General features: G+C 42.5%; 1 protein-coding gene across 3 annotated transcripts in view; it reads left to right on the plus strand.

The window, feature by feature from the left end:
• The window catches only part of PIP4K2A (phosphatidylinositol-5-phosphate 4-kinase type 2 alpha), a 199,083-nt gene that overhangs the window by 107,822 nt on the left and 73,831 nt on the right, over positions 1-17,430 (plus strand). For all 3 annotated transcript variants that reach the window (XM_056800125.1, XM_007504877.3, XM_001367711.4), the window contains exons 2-3: positions 327-424; positions 1,695-1,791. In XM_056800125.1, coding sequence (XP_056656103.1) covers positions 327-424; positions 1,695-1,791 — 195 coding nt within the window. The remainder of the gene's footprint in view (positions 1-326; positions 425-1,694; positions 1,792-17,430) is intronic.

Consider the following 17,430-nt stretch of genomic DNA (forward strand, 5'->3'; position numbering starts at 1 on the left):
CCTTTCCCAGTGTCCTCAGCCCGTGTTTGGTTTGTCCATGTCTTAATTGTGTCTGTATTTATCCATGTTGACCCCCCTCTCAGAGCGTAGGCACACTGAGGGCTGGGGACTGTTGCATTTTGTGTTTGTCCCCCCAGTGCCTAGCACGGTGCCTGGCGGAGAGTCAGCACTAGCTGCAGGCTTGGGCATGGATGGAGGTCAGGGAGGAAAATCCCGAGCCGTAGCATGGGGGGTGAGTGAGCAAGGGACATCCATGAGGATAACGTGGAAGCGGCCCTCTGAGCCATGATAACCACCGTGGAATGTGATTTCTTTTCCGCTTCTAGATCAATGAACTGAGCCACGTCCAAATCCCTGTGATGCTGATGCCGGACGACTTCAAAGCATATTCCAAGATCAAGGTGGACAATCACCTCTTTAACAAGTAAGTTCCGTGACCCCCTTTCCCGTGTGTTAGTCGAGTTCCTGGGTGTTCAGTTTTTATGAAGTTTTGAAAACTCCATTATTTTTCAATGGGTAGGAGTAAAGTTTTGCTGATTAAGTTAATCCTGTGATAAACACAACCATCTGTTCTGTTCAGAAAAGTAACAGCAGGGCCTACTGGGTAGTATCCTTTTGCCATATGGCATATTGTTCTCTATGAATATCTTATATGTTAAAAGTAAAATTCTCATTATAATAGGAATTTTTTAAAGATGCAAATGACTTGGGTTTTGGAAGAAATGTAAACTTACATTCTACAACATGCATCTTTAAAAAAAATGAATCATTTGTAGACAAAAACCGAGAGGGTTTATCATATTGACAAATGAAGGATGACGTGCATTTTGGGGAAGCTTAATAGGAAACCATATAAAGCATTAAGAATACTATGCCTGTCTATGTGGATTTAAATGAAATATTCTAAATAAAACCATTGTCCTGGATAAAGCAGATGAGTCGGGCCATGTCATAATATTGTTTGGAGGCTGAGACTTCAAGAGTTTGTAGGATGAAAGAACATCTTATTTCACTGTTTTGTTATCTCAATTGAGTTTGGAAAGAAAAGTGAAAAAAAAAGGAGCCTAAGCACTATTTAAAGTTAGTGTGGGAGGATAGTCTTACTGGTTGCTTGGTTGGTTTTTTGGAGGGCTTAAATTCAGTTCTTCCACCTGTGAGTAACTGAAAATGTCCCTGCAGTGCCTTCAGATCTTTATTTTTCTGCCCTCCCTGATATTTCTTCTCCTAATTTTGTCTTTCTCCTCTTTCTGTCACACTTCTTCCTTCCCCTTCACCTCTTCTTTCCTCCTGCTCGCAACTTCTCCACACTCTAAAGCATAAAGTGGCAAACCAGTGGGTGAACCTGGTGGAGCTAAGGAAGATCTACACCCCTCTTAAGTACTGCATGCCTACTAAGTACCAGAATAAACCCCTCCAGAAATGTTCCCAAGATTAGGAGAGGTCCTGGAAGAAGCCTGGGTCTAGAGTGAAGGCTATTTAAATTCGAATCCCCAAAGATTAATCCTTCCTGCTTGTGTCTTCTTGGGGGAATGATCAAGCCTCTTAGAGCCTAGTTTCTTTAACTACAAAATGCAGCCAGTGATGGCTATCAAGTGGGACGAATGTGTTTATGAATGCTTGGCAGGCTTCAAAAAGCATCAGCAGTCCTGCGTCCCCGTCCCCATGCATCTCATGTTGTGGTGTTATCATTTCAGAGAAAACATGCCGAGTCATTTCAAGTTTAAGGAGTACTGCCCCATGGTTTTCCGCAACCTGCGAGAAAGGTTTGGAATTGACGATCAGGATTTTCAGGTGAGTGTTGAGCTTTTGATATTTGCTTTGGAAGGTTATTCTCAGGTTTCCCAGAGCCCTAGGGAGGAAGTAGAAGGTCCTATTTTAAACCACCTTTATAGGGCAGCTCTGGTTCACACCCAGCGTTAGTCACTAAATGTGAGGAAAGACCAAGAACAGACCGAAGATCCAGCTCCATTTGTTTAAATACACTGAGTTTGAAGGGAGTGAAACCAGCCCAGCAAAAACAAGAGGTTTTTAGGTACCAGCCTCCCTTGGAAATTGTGATCTAACATGGTGCTGTCAGACCTAGAAACTAGACTGTCTGGATTCCTGGGAGCCCAAAATCTACATATTAATGCTATCTGTGGCCTCTTGTATTTTATTTATTTTTTTAAGTATTTTGTTTTTAGTCAAGTTGGCCTCCTATTTGAGAGCTCTAGTCTAGCACACAAGCTGTGGACTCAGTCACAAAGTCAGGACAAAGCAGAGCCTCAGTGTTCTCATCTGTAAAATGGGTTAGACTGACTGGAAGTCTATTTCAGATTGACATGTGATTTGTAATCCTGTGTTATCCTATCACTGCTGATGATAATACCATCTCACAAGGCTATGGTGAGGAAATCTGCTTATAACCTAGAAATCCCTATAGGAGAAGCATTGTGGAGAAATGGCTAGAGAGCTGTCCTCAGATCAAGATAAGCTGATTTTGAGTCCTGCTTTGGGTATATACCGACTTTATGACAATTCGCTTGAGTGCTCAGTACGCCCAATAACTCATCTGTGGAGAGAGTCTCTTCACCAGGGGTCCATCCCATGCCCTTGTTTGCCGTCGGGTCCGACTCATCTCTTCCTGACCTCATCTGGGGTTTTCTTGGCAAAGCTACCAGAGAGATCCTTCTTCGGCTCATTTTGCACCGAGGAAACAAGCCCTGGGTTAAGTCACTTGCAGGGTGTCTTGGGGACTCCAGGCTCAGCCCTCTCCACGGTGACGCCTCGCTGCCCCAAAGCCCCTCTTTGCTCTCCCAATCACGGGATGAAGAGGGACACCTTCTTTTGGTAAGAGAGTACAGAGAGGAGCCTGGCATGGAGCCATTCTTGGAGGAGGGATGTCCTGGACACGAGTCTTGCTAGGGATACCCACCTGCCGCTCATTCAACCGCTTCCCACCAAATCTGAAAACCCAAGCCTGAAAGCCACCTCCGCCACTCACAAGGTGGGATCTTGAGCGAGAGAGCCGACCTCTGGGCTCTGGTTTTCTCTCCTGTGAGACGAGGGGAATCGGGCTGGGCAGCCTCAGAGGCTCTTCTGAGGATGAATGCCATGAACTCCCATCGGGGCCCAAAGAGCTCTGACACGCTGTGAAGGGCAGACGAGTCACCAGACGGCACCTGAGGAAGGATTTTCTGCAAGGCTTGTCCTGGGAGTGGGGACTCCAAAAACCTCAGAAGTCATCCCTGTCATTCATCAGGAAGGCATGTCTGTCTACCCTTTGATCCAGCCATAGCACTGCTGGGTTTGTACCCCAAAGAAATAATAAGGAAAAAGACTTGTACAGGAATATTCATAGCTGCGCTCTTTGTGGTGGCCAAAAATTGGAAAATGAGGGGATGCCCTTCAACTGGGGAATGGCTGAACAAATTGTGGTATATGTTGGTGATGGAATACTATTGTGCTAAAAGGAATAATAAAGTAGAGGAATTCCATGGAGTCCAGGAACTGATGCAGAGCGAGAGGAGGAGAACCAGGAAAACACTGTACACAGAGACTGATACACTGTGGTACAATCGAATGTTAATGGACTTCTCCATTAGTGGCAATGCAGGGATCCTGAACAACCTGGAGGGATCTATGAGAAAGAACACTATCCACATTCAGAGTAAGAACTGTGGGAGCAGAAACACAGAAGAAAAACAACTGCTTGATCACATGGGTCAAGGGGATATGATTGGGGATGTAGACTCTTAAATGATCACCCTAGCGCAAACATTTATAATATGGAAATGTTATAATTAAAAATATTTCTTCTACCCAGATACATACATACATATATGTATTTATGTATGTATTTTATAAAGTTTATTAGGAAGGATAGACAGTTATTCCTACGTAACCTGACCGCGTGCTGCCTAGCCTGCCAGTCTCTTCCTCATTCCCCCTCACCTCCTGCACTGTCTCTTCTCCTCATGGTTCCCTCATGGTCCTCTTTTCCATCTCCCGACGCAACCCTGGCACAACTGTGGTATGTCAGGAATGTTTGACAGACAGGTAAAGTTACTCAGGAAGGGGGAGGGGATGAGTTTCCTTGACACAGAAATAGGTTTTGATCAGTGACACCCATAAAACCCAGTGGAATTGCTCATTGGCCCCAGGAAGAGGGTGGGAGAAGGGGAAGGAAAGAACGTGATTCATGTAACCATGGAAAAATAGTCTAAATTAATTAATTAAACTTAAAAAAAAAAAGGAGGCATGTCTTCCCTTGCAATAATGTGCTTGAACTAGATGTTATCTAACCATGGCACATTAAAGAACAGAGATATAAAAGAGCCAGCATTGACTGCTTAGGTAGTCAGAGGTCTCAGATCCAGTCGGCTACTCTTGCTTCAGCCTGCTCTCACTCGACTGACCCTTGAAAGAGTCCTGGAAATAGGCAGCCCTTTGGCCATCCTGCCAGCCGCTGAGTTGCCTTTTTTTGGGTGGTGTAGGGGAATAGAGGAGGATTGTCTCTGGAGTGGGGTGGACCAGAAGGACTGCCTAGCCCTGGTGTCTGGAATGTGTTTGCATCCCGTCCTGAGACTTTAAATAATAAAGTAGTCCATCCCGCCATCAGCAAACTGGAAATGCAATAAATGGATTTCCCAGATGGCAGCTAAGGATGCGTGCAGTGTTTGGGACTTTGACAGATATTTAAATTTCTAACCTCCTTTTGTGAATAGGTGTTTTTGTAGCTACGAGGAATAATGTGAAGCTAATTATCACTCTATATGAGAGACCTTTAGCGATCAAAGTGAGGGCTCTGTCAGTTCTGTACGTTTCCTGTACACGGGCTTCACTATAGAGGTCAGTAAGGAAATTCTCTCTTTGAAGAGAAAGAAGTGAGAAGGAATAAAAGAATAAACTATCATGCTGCTTCTTGGACAAATGAACCCTGCTTCCTTAATAAGCAGAGCCATTTTTAGATCTCTGCCTTCTGTATCACCCATAACTTGTTTATGTATTGTCCTTTTAACTGCATGTTCTCCTTTTATTGAGAACAGCTGTTCAGAATTTTTTTTTAACCCTTATCTTCTGTACGTAGAACCAGTTTTAAGACAGAAGGGTGTAAGGCTAAGCAGCGGGGGTTAAGTGACTTGCCCAGGATCTTTTAACTTCTAACCCACTTCTAACAAAATGAAGGTACTTCACTTTGTTGATTGAGGTATTTGTTTGCTGGCGAATCCGAGGTCAGTGGCAGGAGAAGGCTCAGAGCTCTTGGGGAGGTCTTAGGTGTATCCCATCAAAATGGGCATTATTCGACCATGTGTAGTGGAGACAACACTGGATTTATTGTCAAAAGACTGGACTTCTGATACCAACTCTGTGATCTTCTTGCTGCTTGATCTTGTTTTTAAGTCTCCTTAATATTCTGGAGCTACAGTTTCCTCATCTGTAAAATGTAAACAATTATGTTAAAAAACCCTTCTTCCGGGGGGCAGCTGGTTAGCTCAGTGGATTAAGAGCCAGTCCTAGAGACAGGAGGTCCTAGGTTCAAATCTGGCCTCAGCCACTTCCTAGCTGTGTGACCCTGGGCAAGTCACTTGACCCCCATTGCCTAGCCCTTACCACTCTTCTGCCTTGGAGCCAATACACAGTATTGACTCCAAGACGGAAGGTAAGGGTTTAAAAAAAAAAAAACCCTTCTTCCCTGGGTAGTGGAGGGGAAAAGTTCTTTACAAATATTGTTACATAAACGTGAGTTCTTATTATTCCTTTATAATGCTGGGCCTCTGAGTTGAGAGTTTTAAAAAAGTGATCGTGTTCTATCCCCAGGGTTGGCGGGTGGTTGTTTTTTCCTGATGAAGGGACTGGCACTGAGGACCACTTTCTCATACTGCCAACATAATCCATACTTAAAAGCCAAGTCCTCAGGATTCTCGGGGAAGCCAAACACCGGACGAGGAGAAGGGCCTGCCCAAGGCAGAACGTCCTTCAGATTGCCTCAGCAGCTTCCCCACTCCAGGCAAGGTTCCTCGATTTCATGCATATGGAATTCCATTCACCAACAGGGGTCCCAACCACCTCTCAGTGCCTTCCGTAGTGAAAACCAGACCAAAGTCATGTGTGTGCTGGTCCTGAGCCTCTATCGTAGCGAGGCCACGGCCTCCCTGTCTTGAGACCTTACTCGAAACCTCTCCGGCGAGGCAGGATGTGCCAGAGCCCGAGCTCTGCTCCCGAAGCCCGCGAGTGTCCGGGACTCGTCCTTACAGTGATGTGGAAGGACTGAAGAGAAAGGACGGTTTTCATCCCCATCCCACATGGAAAAGCGTCAGTCAGTACAGGCTACACGCAAAATAACTGCGCTGTCATGGGGATGGCCCTTCCCTCCGGGGAGATGGGCAAAGGCCAATAGGGAACCATGAAAAGATTTAGGGGAAGTCAAATGACCCGACCGGATCAGCAGATCTCAAAAGTAATCTAGCCCTAGTGTTTTTATTTGCATGTTTGTTTTTAATAACGAGTTTATAAGGAGGTTTTATAAAGTGAAACAATTCGTTCACCTGAACCTAGTGGCCGCGCTGCCCAAATGCCCCTCCTTCATGGGCTCGTTTCATGACTTTCCTTTAACGCCTCTAGCTCAAATGCCATTTTAATGTCTGCACAGATGTTTTGCCTCTGCACACTGATGGAGGGCAAAAGGAAATGTGCACTCATGAGGATGTGGGCATGTTGGCTTTCTTTCTTCAAGTCTGCAAGAGAGCCAGCATTGAGGTTTGGGCTTCTTGCTCAAAAGAGAACTTTGATCAGAATTTTGAACTTGAAATTTGCAGGGGGGGGAGGGGGAAATCAACACCAAAACCTTTGAAGTAAATCATTCCTGAAACCGTTGAAAAAGAAAGACTTGCAGGAAGTTGGAAAGAATGACCTCTGTCTTATCCAAACACTTTAATTGCATGTAAGAAGTTTTGTAAAATTGGCCTTTATGATTTAAAAAGGAGAAAAAGAATAAGCAGAATATGTCTTTGAACTCTGCACTGAATCTATTTGCCTTTTTAAAGGAAATCAGCTTCTCCCCTGCCCACTATCACCACCCACACATTTTCCTCCTAACCCTCCACAACCACTACTCTTTATGAGAAAAGTTCAGTGCTGGTCTTGTGTTTTGGGAGTTCTTGTAGCTGTACAACCAGGTTATAAGTAATTAAAATAAAGTCCTTTTCATACTTTCAATAATAACCTCTCATATAGGGTTCAAGATCAGGGACCATATAGCTAGCTGTCATGTTCTCTCAGTGGCATTGGATTGCTTGCTCAAACTGGTTGTTGGAATAATGAGGCCTAATTTAGTTTCCCCTCTATTTTACTAAAAACAAAACTATAGAAGTTGATATTTAAGTAAGAACTGCAAACTGCTGACTAAAAACTTTGAAGGCAAATTAGGCAAATAGAGGAGTGATTCACAAAAAAACTAATTGGCTTTTCTGTTGAACTCTTATCAGTATAAGTAGAGTCGAGCTGAAGTGTAATTAATCATTTGTGCACCACTCTTATCCTCTGCTAGCTCTGACTAGTGCTTTTGGCATTTAAATTGCTGCCTCTCCTTGGAGACTTGATTTTTCTATTGTAAAAAGTATTTAAAGAGCCCACTAAGCAGAGATATTTCAGGAACTCATCTCACAACACCCATCTTCTATTCTCTTTGGGTAGAGAGCACAAAAATTAAGCATATATTGAAAAGAACTCCTGAGTGGTCTGTAACCTTCAACCCATGATAACAAGGAGGGAGGGTGGATATAGGTGGAAGGCAAAGAAGAGGATTCATAGTTCTGTACAAACATACATGCACAGAGGCTAATGCTGGGGGAAAGTGCAAACAAGATTCCCACTTTATGTATTTCCCACCAGACATGCTGTCTGAACATGAATCAATTTGAATTTCTTCTTTATGTATTGTTCCACAAAATACCAGCTGTGTCTACCAGTGGTTTTGGTCCATGTTAAGACCATAAGCTTCTGGGGCAGCTGCTTAGCACAGGGGATAAAACACCAAGCCAGGAATTGGGAGGTCCTGGATTCAAAGTTGGTCTCAGATACTTCCTAGCTGTGTGACCTTGGACAAGTCTCTTAACCCCCATTGCCTAGCCTTTTTTGCCCTTTTGCCTTGGAACCAATACATAGTATTAATTCTAAGACAGAAAGTAAGGGTTTAAAAAAAAAAGGAGATTGATGGGTATATTGGGAAATAACTGGTATAAAAGTAAAAGACATTGATAAGACTCCAGAAGATACCTGCTGATTAAAAATACATTGTTTCATTTGATCCATATAACCTGAGGAGAAAGGTACTCTGGGTATTATTCTGATTTTACAAATGGAGAAACCAAGGCTCAGGAGGTTAAGGGAAAATGAGTAATTCATCTATGGTCATGTAACTGATAAGTGTCAACTTATATAGAACAGCTGATTCCTACATCCAGTGCTTTCCCCACTATACCAAGCTAACCCATTTCTGAATTCTTTTATCTCACTGCCATTTCTGAGTGAGGGAGAAAATCACAACAGTGGGCTGACTGGATCCATTAGGAATTTGTCACATATCCTGCCCCTGCCCCTTCTCCTCACCCCCTAGCAGGCAGCAGCAGGAACCTAGGAGCACAGCGAAGCTTGCACGTTGGGCTGTGAGTTCTTGGAGAGTCGGGACGGTTTTTGTCTTTGTAGCCAGTGTCTAGCCAGAGCTTGGACACAGCAGGCACTTACTAATAAATACTACTGGCCGACCCACGGACGGGTGTACGTAGTGAGCTGCCCGCCTCGTGAATTGCATATTGAGGAGATTAAATCATTTCTGAACTCTCCAGTAAAGGTTGCCTCAAATGGCCTTTTTCCGTCTGAAGGTGAAAATGAAAGGGCTGGATTGGAGCCTTCTTTCTCTGTGGAGGTGTAGGATTCATGAAGAGGACTGCCTTGTTTTACTCCGCGTGGCTTTTGCTAGCGGGTTTGTTCTCTGTGAGTTGGGAGAAGTGGGGAGGGAGGAGCTGTAAATCACTATGGCAATAAAGTCTTTCTGCCACCTGGTTCATTTATTATTCAGACCTTTTACATTAAGTTAAAAGGATAAATGGTCCCGATTCTTATTGTTTTTGTTAATGCCTTTTGCTTTACCTGAAAGAAGTCTGTATTGATCCGTGGAGACCACTACAATAAAAAGAGAACAGGGTAATTAGCCCACTTAATTGACCTTTATCAGAGTAAAGAAAAACGGTGAATTTAATCAGGCCTTTCTTGGGCAGAATCAAAAAGCATGCTTCCTGCCCCACTAAATGTTTGTAACTGTTCATCCACATTTAGATGTCTTTTTTTCTTCTCGCTGAGACCAAGCTTTTAAAGGCAGATTGAGGCATCCCTTACAGAGGTTTCAGCCATCAGAACTTCCACTTAACTATTGTTCTCCATAAAGGAAGTATCTTCAGTGTTCCCTTTCCAGCCCCTCCGTACTCTGGCTGTCTGAAGAAGAGGGTCCCTCTTCGACACCACCGCCCCATGCCACTCTGATGTATCTTCAGGCCACCGCTTCTGCCAAAACAGTGGAGGCAAACCTTGTAGAGGGGTGGGTGATGTGAGAAATGCCCTCAGGCGTGCATAGAGGGGGAGAGCAGAGCAGCCCACCCTCATCCACCCGGCTTCCTAGTAAAAAACTCGAACTCTGTGCTGCGGGGACAGCAAGTGTGCCCACCAAGAGGGCTCTGAGTGCTCCCCTCCAGCACATGTGCCATAGGTTTGCCAGCACAGCTCTAGATAGTGTTGCTTTTCAAGATCAGAGGCTAAGGTTGCTCCTATCCAATGCAGCTCTTCACACATATATTAACTACAAAGAACCCTGTGCCAGGATCTTGGGGTACAAAGACTAAAACGTGCTCTATTCTCAAGGAGCTTCCATTTTAACCATTTACATTTAACCATAACTTTAAAGTATGGAGATTAATATTCAAAGTTGACTTCACTTCAGTACAGCATAATTAAGCACCTACTGTAAGCAGTGCTGGGCACTGGAAGAAAATACAAAGTTTAGTTTAAATATACTTTCATGCAAATTTATACTACAGCAGGATGATAAGACTTATGCACTGAAAATAATGCCCAGTGAGACATGAGTGCAATTAGAGAGAGGTCTAAGAAAAGGAAGATCATTATCCATAAGAAGGATCATGAAAAACTCCCCAGAAAATGTGACTTTGTTTTAAGTTTTAAAAAATAAGCAGGAGTGGAACTGGTCCCTTCCTTTATAGTCACACTCTGTAGCAACAATAGGCTGAGGTTTTAGAGGATTGTAGTATAATAGATTTAGAACTGAAAGGAATCTTAGAAGTGATTGGTTAATCTAGACCATAATCCTTATTTTAAAGATGAAGAAACCAAGATCTAGAGAGCTTACATGACTTGTCCAGCATCCTAGAGATGGTGTCAAAGGTGGAATTTGAAATAGGAACCTCTGACCTTAAGCAGGAGTTCTCAAATAATTTTTGTGTCATCAACCTTTTCACAGAATAATGGTTTTAAATGCATAAAATAAAATACCTAGGATCTAAAAGGAAATCAATTATACTGAAATATAGTTATTAAAAACAAAAGTTAGAGGTCCCCTGTGTGCTAGAGCCAGTTCCTTGAAGGAGTTTTCCTTTTAGTTATCTCTGCAAAATCTCATCTCTGATACACACACATAATATATCTATATTGAACTCAGTATTGAATAGTGCTCAAAAGAGTTTTTATTTTTGACAGGAAGAGGAGACTCATTAAATACAATACCTTCATGTTACAGATGAGGAAGCTAAGGCCCAGGTGACTTGCCTATGGTCATCCAGAGGTAGAGAGGCAGGATCTGAACCCAGGACTTCTGATATCAGATCAGCCTCTTCCTGCTCTGCCATTTTGCCTCTCAAGTAGATGGGCTTTTCATTGAGCCAAGGCTAACATGCAGCACTCTAGAGGGTCCTGTAGGTGCCCCCTGGCTTTTTTTTTTTGTCCTCAGACTTAAATTTATTTTTTTCTTTTCCCTTGTTATTTAATATTTTATTCCATTTTAATTAAGTGCTCTTTGCAGTGAATCAATGTGTTATTTGAACATGTTAAGCATAAACCACATTAGCAAGGAGCTCTTTGGTGTAGAAATGAAAAGATGCTGACCCAGTCAATCCCTCCAACCTGAGAAGGAACAAACTGCCCTAATCATGCTGGTATTTATAGGACCAGGCTATATCAGGAGTTTTAATTTTCTGAACTTTGCTACCATGCTACAGAAAGCACTTTTTGTTGTTGTTTATACTTGTTTATACCTGGTTTATTCTTTGATTTAATTGATTAACTTAATGCAGAGTCCAGGTAAGCATCACTCATACATAAATGAGGAAACTGAGTCCAGGAAAAAGAAGGCTTTCTTTTTGCCCCCAAAGGACATATAGTGGCACTCAAGCCTAGAGTTTAGGTCTTTTTGTTCCCATTCAGTACTCTGCATTGTATGCTATTAGGTTAGGCCACCCAGCAAAAACCTTTCCTGGGCCAGGAAAAGATGGATAGCTAGATGTTGATGATGTTGATGACATTGGTGTTGATGGTGGTGGTGTTGATCATGATGATGATTAAATTTGGAGCTGGAGATTTTCCTTCCATTTGAACCTTTCTGACCCTTCCCACTGTAAAGATTAAAATTTTCTTGGAGACTGTCTCCAACCTCTTTCACACTTCCATTGTATTGATCTTCTCCCTACCTCCCCCCATGAACTTTTTTATAAAATATATATTTACCCCATTTTATCTCTTTTCCCATTTCTCTTAGTATCATCCTCTTTTTTACCCATAGTTTATATATATATGGCATATCATCCTATACAGTTTGTCATTGTACCCTCCAAGTATATTTCTTCTAGCTACCCTGATGATAACAACTTTTAAGAGTTACCAATATCATTTCTTTTTATAGGAATACAAATCATTTGAACTTAATGGGTCCCTTAAAAATTTTTTTTCCCCCTTTCTTAATTACCTTTTAGTGATTCTCTTGAGTTTTGTGTTTGGGCATCAAATTTTCTGTTTAAGTCAGGTCTTTTCTTTAGAAATGCTTGGAAGTCTTCTATTTTATTAAATGGCCATACTTTCCCCTACAAGAATATAGTTAAATTTGCTGGGTAGTTGATTTTTGGTTGTAGACCCAGTTCCCTTGCTTTCTGGAATATCATATTCCATGTCTTCCAGTCCTTTAGTGTGGATGCAGCCAGGTCCTGTGTTATCCTAACCATGGTCCCATGATATCTGAATGGTTTCTTCCTAGGAGCTTATGGTATCTTTTACTTGGCCTGGTAGTTCTTGAACTTGGCTATAACATTCCTAGGCGCTTTCTATTGGGAATTAAATGCAGAAGGTGATCTGTGGGTTCTTTCAATCTCCAGTTTTCCCTCTTGTTCAAGAATGTCAGGGCAGTTTTCTTGGATAATTTCCTATAGAATGATGTCCAGCCTTTTTCTTTTGTCATGATTTTCCAGTAGTCCAATAATTCTTAAATTGTCTCTTCTAGATCTATTTATTAGGTCTATAGTTTTATCAATGAGGTGTTTCATATTTTCTTCAATTTTTTCATTCTTTTGATTTTGTTTTATAGATTCTTGCTATCTTTTGAAGTCATTTGCTTCTAGTTGCTGTATTCTAGTTTTTAAAGACTGAATTTCATCCCTGGCTTTTTGGTAATCCTTCTCCTTCTGGTCTGATTTTCTATGTAGGTCATCTTTCACTTTTTTTTTTAAATAAACCCTTACCTTCCATCTTGGAGTCAATACTGTGTATTGGCTCCAAGGCAGAAGAGTGGTAAGGGCTAGGCAATGGGGGTCAAGTGACTTGCCCAAGGTCACACAGCTGGAAAGTGTCTGAGGCCAGATTTGAACCTAGGACCTCCAGTCTCTAGACCTGGCTCTCAATCCACTGAGCTATACATGTACATGGTCTCTGACACCCAGCTGCCCCCATCTTTCATTTTTTTTTGCCTCACTTTCAAGCTGATCAATTCTGGCTTCTAGGGCACTATTTTCTTGTTTTAGTTCATGTGCGTGTTTCCACATGACCTGTTTTTTTTTTTTTTTGCTTTTTAGGTTCTTTCCCCAATTTTCTTCAGCTTCTCTTAATTGTTTTTTGAATTGTGTTTTGTGTTATTCCAAAGTCTGAGTCCTGTAATATTTATTGTGAAAGGAAATAGGATTGGAAAAAATGGGGATTTAATGGGAGGTTTGTATGGGGTATGGAGGAGAGAGGAGAGAGAGGGTATATAGCTTGGTGAGTCAAGGGAGGGAGATGCCCCCTGCTGAGAGGAAACAGCAGGGGTCCAATAAGGACGGTTTGTCTTTGAATGACTGAAACTGAAGTTCAGCTCCCTCTATGACCAGAAAAGATAGTCTACTTATCTGACTGCGAATTCAAATAATATAAAGTTTAATAATCCAGTTGGAATTGGAGTTTTTCCTTAGCTTCAGAGTATAGGGCCAAGCCCTAGAGGCTGGCGGAGGGTTTTCCCACTTCCGTCTCCTCTATATCAGTCCAGTTTTGTATACTTCAGAATCTTAGCAGTAGATAGAAAGCAAACAAGAACAGGTCTAACCTTCAGAAGCGACTGGGCCTGAATCTTCCAGCTGAACCAAGAAGAGAATGCCACTCCCGACTGGGTTGACCACGCTCCTTCCTCCTCCAACACCCAGAAGCCAGTCCCACACGCAGGAAGGAAGTGCTAGTCACAAGACCCAACTGCCACACCCAGGAGGAAGGAAGTGCTAGTCACAAGATCCAACTGCCACACCCAGTTGGGCCCTTCCCCCACAAACTGTCAGTCTTGTTTCCTTTCCACAGTCCAATTGGCTGGAGTTTCTGCATTTTTGCTTGGTGTTCCTTGGTGTTCCTTGGACCTTCTTTATTCCATTTGCTCTTTGTTCATTACCTGAATAGAAACTGTGGGTTGTAATTTCTTTTTTCTTTTTGTTGTTTACTCATGTTTTTTCCTTCTTTCCCCCTGTCATTGGCTATAGTCTTATTCCTCTGATTATTTCCTGGATCTGTGGGGTTGGGCTATTCAGACCTAAAGGGGCTTCTTCCCTGCTCTGCCAATTGACTAGATTAGACTGATGGAGTATTAATGAGCCCCCTGAGGTCAGATCTGCCCCAGCTGGCAGCAGAAGTTGAAGATGTGGGTGAAGGTGTGGAAGCTGAAGGGAGCTGGACTTCCCACCCTGTTATCAAGGTATTCTGTTAAGGTTGCAGCCTTCATCCTGGGATCAGAGTTAGCAGGACTCTTATAGTGGCTCTCGGTGTAGTCAGTGGGGGAAGGGTCAGGTGCCCCCTTTCTGAGGCCGCATTAAACTCCTCCTTGGTGAAAGGCCCCCACCTGATGGGCAGCAAAGGGCAAAGGGCATTAATTAGTAATGAACTCCAGCCTGGAAGTGCTGATGGGTGGGTGGCTTTCTCCTTTCCAGGCCATCTCCAGCTTACCACTTCTAAAAATAAGCTGCTCAGAATTCCTGCAAATTGGACCGGTCTGGGGACGCAGGAGACTGAATGTGCTTGTTGATGGCAATCCTTCTTGGAATGGTCCGAGTATTTGTTTTGGAGGAAGCAGACATGGAAACGGCCAATGAATGGCGGTTCTCCTTGACTCCAGAGACACATGCACTGCATGATCTATGCAAGTCTGAGGGTGTCCTCCCGCAGAGATACTCTGGCAGCACAGAGCTGGAGCACGAGTCCTGACTGTGGATTCAGAGAACTTGAGTTTGGATTCAAACCACTCCCTAAGACTTGTGAGAATCTCAGGCCAATCCCTTGGGTTTTGTGGGCTTCTGTTTCCTCGTTTAAAAAATGTGCACCCTGGACTAGCTAACCTGGAAGGATCCCTTCTGGCTCTTAGTTCCTGGCATCATGGTGACCTGGCTGTCCTACAGTATCTTCCTGCTCTTTTGTCTTTTTCAAAATAGCAATGATTGACTCCTGCATGGATTTTATCTCGTATGTATTGGACTGTCTGTCTTTCCTTATTCTACAAAGCTGGGGTGCCTTTGAGACTCCTAAAGTCCCCAAAATGCATTTCTCTCTTGTTCCTGCTCTCTGCTAAGGTGCCACCTCCTTTTCCTGGTAGATTTAGTCATTCTACTTTACTGCCTGTCATTCAAAGTCAAACATACTGGACTTGGAGTCAAGGGGGACCTAAGTTTAAGTTTAGAATGTATCCTGAACTCACCTCTCAACACCATAGCCAATCAGTGGGTAAGTCCTGTCTTATCTACCTTTATCATTGCTCTAAGATGCCTCCCTCACTCTCCTCCACAGGGCCATTGTCCTGGTGCTAACCTTCATCACCTCTCTGCCTAGCCTATTACAGGAAGACCCGAGTTCAAATCTAGCCTCTGCCACCAACAAACTGTGGGACTGGGCAGGTCATTTATCCTCTGTCTGCTTCAGTTTCCTCAACTGTAAAATAGGGATCATGATAGCATCCACCTCATAAGGTGACAGTGAGGGTCAAAAAAGAATATTTGTAAAGTACTTAGCATACTACCTGACACATAGGTGCTTCGTAAATGCTAGCTGACTGGCTTGGAGTCAGAAGGAACTGAGTACAAATCCTGCTTCTACACTCACTTGCTTTATGACCCTAGATCCATGCCTTAGTTTCCTTATCTGTAACATGAACAGTTCAGACTCTAGGGCTCTAAGGTTCTTTCTTCCTCTAAATCGGCGATCCATGATCCAAGAAATCTTCCTTGGTCTTCCCAGTTAGAGGTTGCTTCTTCCTTCCTCAGACGTTGTATAAGCACAGGTTACCTGTTTTATGCTCTTAACCACATTCTGATCTGGACTATGTTCTAGACCAATATTTATCTATGCATTTGTTGTTCAGTGTTACATATATGGCATATCCTCCTGCTAGAATAAATTCTAGGAAGACTCTGGTGCCGTTAATATTGTATTTTTTCCTATCACCCTTTATAGTAACTTGTGCCTCCTCCTAAAATGAGCAAATACTGTTACACTAATCAGTGTGGACTGTCTTCCTGTTGTACTGAAAACCATACGAGGGCAGTGACCACACCAAAGAGGTTCCCTGACATTCTGCAAATGCCTAACAGAATGGGATGCATTTATGGGTGCTTGATAGAGTTGCTTTTTCCATTCCCACTCACCAACCAGTCTAAAAAACCACATATACTCTCTTCAATAGGATCAGTTGGTCATCTTTTTTAGAACTGGAAAGAATCTTAGGTGTCACTGACTTGAACTCCCTCATTTTATAGAAGAAGATACTGAGGCTGAAAGAATTTAAGTTATTTGCCCAGGGTCACAGGGTATCTGAGGCTGGATTAGAACTCAGGTCTTAGACCTCTAGCAATGACACCACCTAATTTCCTACAAAGAAACTTGAATGAAAACTTGAATACTCTATTGTGTTCATGGGCTAAAAATCCAGAGTTGAAAAAGGGTCCTTCAGGGTCTTCTAGTTTAATCTCCCTCATTGATAAAGAAATAGAGACCCCAGGTCTTGAAATGCTTTGCCCAAAAGCCACATTGGAATTATACCCAAGTCCCTCTATTTTCAACTCAGGAATTCCTACTTTTCTGTTTTAGTCTTCTGGAAAGAATAGTCAAATAAAAATGAGAAGACATGGGTTGTAGTCTTGATTATTCCATTTGTTAACAAGGTGTTGTATTGGGCAACTCATCTTAAATCTGAGGACCTTAATTTCTTCATTTGTAAAATAGTCTCTAAAACCCTGATATTATCTGATTCTATGACCAAGTGTAGGCGAGCATCATTTTAGATCCTTACTTATAATAAGGAGGCTTATATTCCTCTTCACTACAGGCTCTTAAAGGAAATATTAATCTATCAAAGCACAATCTAAGGGTCTTTTATGAATTGACTTCAGTTAGCTGTCCTGGAAGCTGTGCAGAAAGGAAGGTTTATTAAAGCAGAGCTGTTTATTTTTTTTCCATAGATCATTTTCCATGTGGCTAAAAAGTTCATATTAAACTACGAGACCAGGATTACTTGGCTGGAGAAAACATATGTCTATTAAACATTCCATATCCTTAAATGTTTAAAATTATTGGATGTTAAAAACGGGGGTGACAATGTAACAGCCACTAAGTCATGGCATTTTTATGAGATATATAAAAGCTCTGTGATGAGAACGAGCTAATTAAATTGACCTTTACATTTTCCCCACCCTCCTGGCGACTCAGCCTAATCTCAGACCTCCTACTGTGGAGATAAACATTCTCACTATAGACTTTAGAAGAGAGAGGAAGAATGGCACCATTAATCTCTTTCTTTGAGAAAAAGGATAATAAATTTCCAATGACAAATGGTTAAAGTCCATCAAAGACTGGTCTTTCACTCTCTTATTCTAAACTGTCATTGGCTGATATGGCCCTTGG

Source organism: Monodelphis domestica, chromosome 5 (genome assembly GCF_027887165.1).
Source record: "Monodelphis domestica isolate mMonDom1 chromosome 5, mMonDom1.pri, whole genome shotgun sequence".
Lineage (NCBI taxonomy): Eukaryota > Metazoa > Chordata > Mammalia > Didelphimorphia > Didelphidae > Monodelphis > Monodelphis domestica.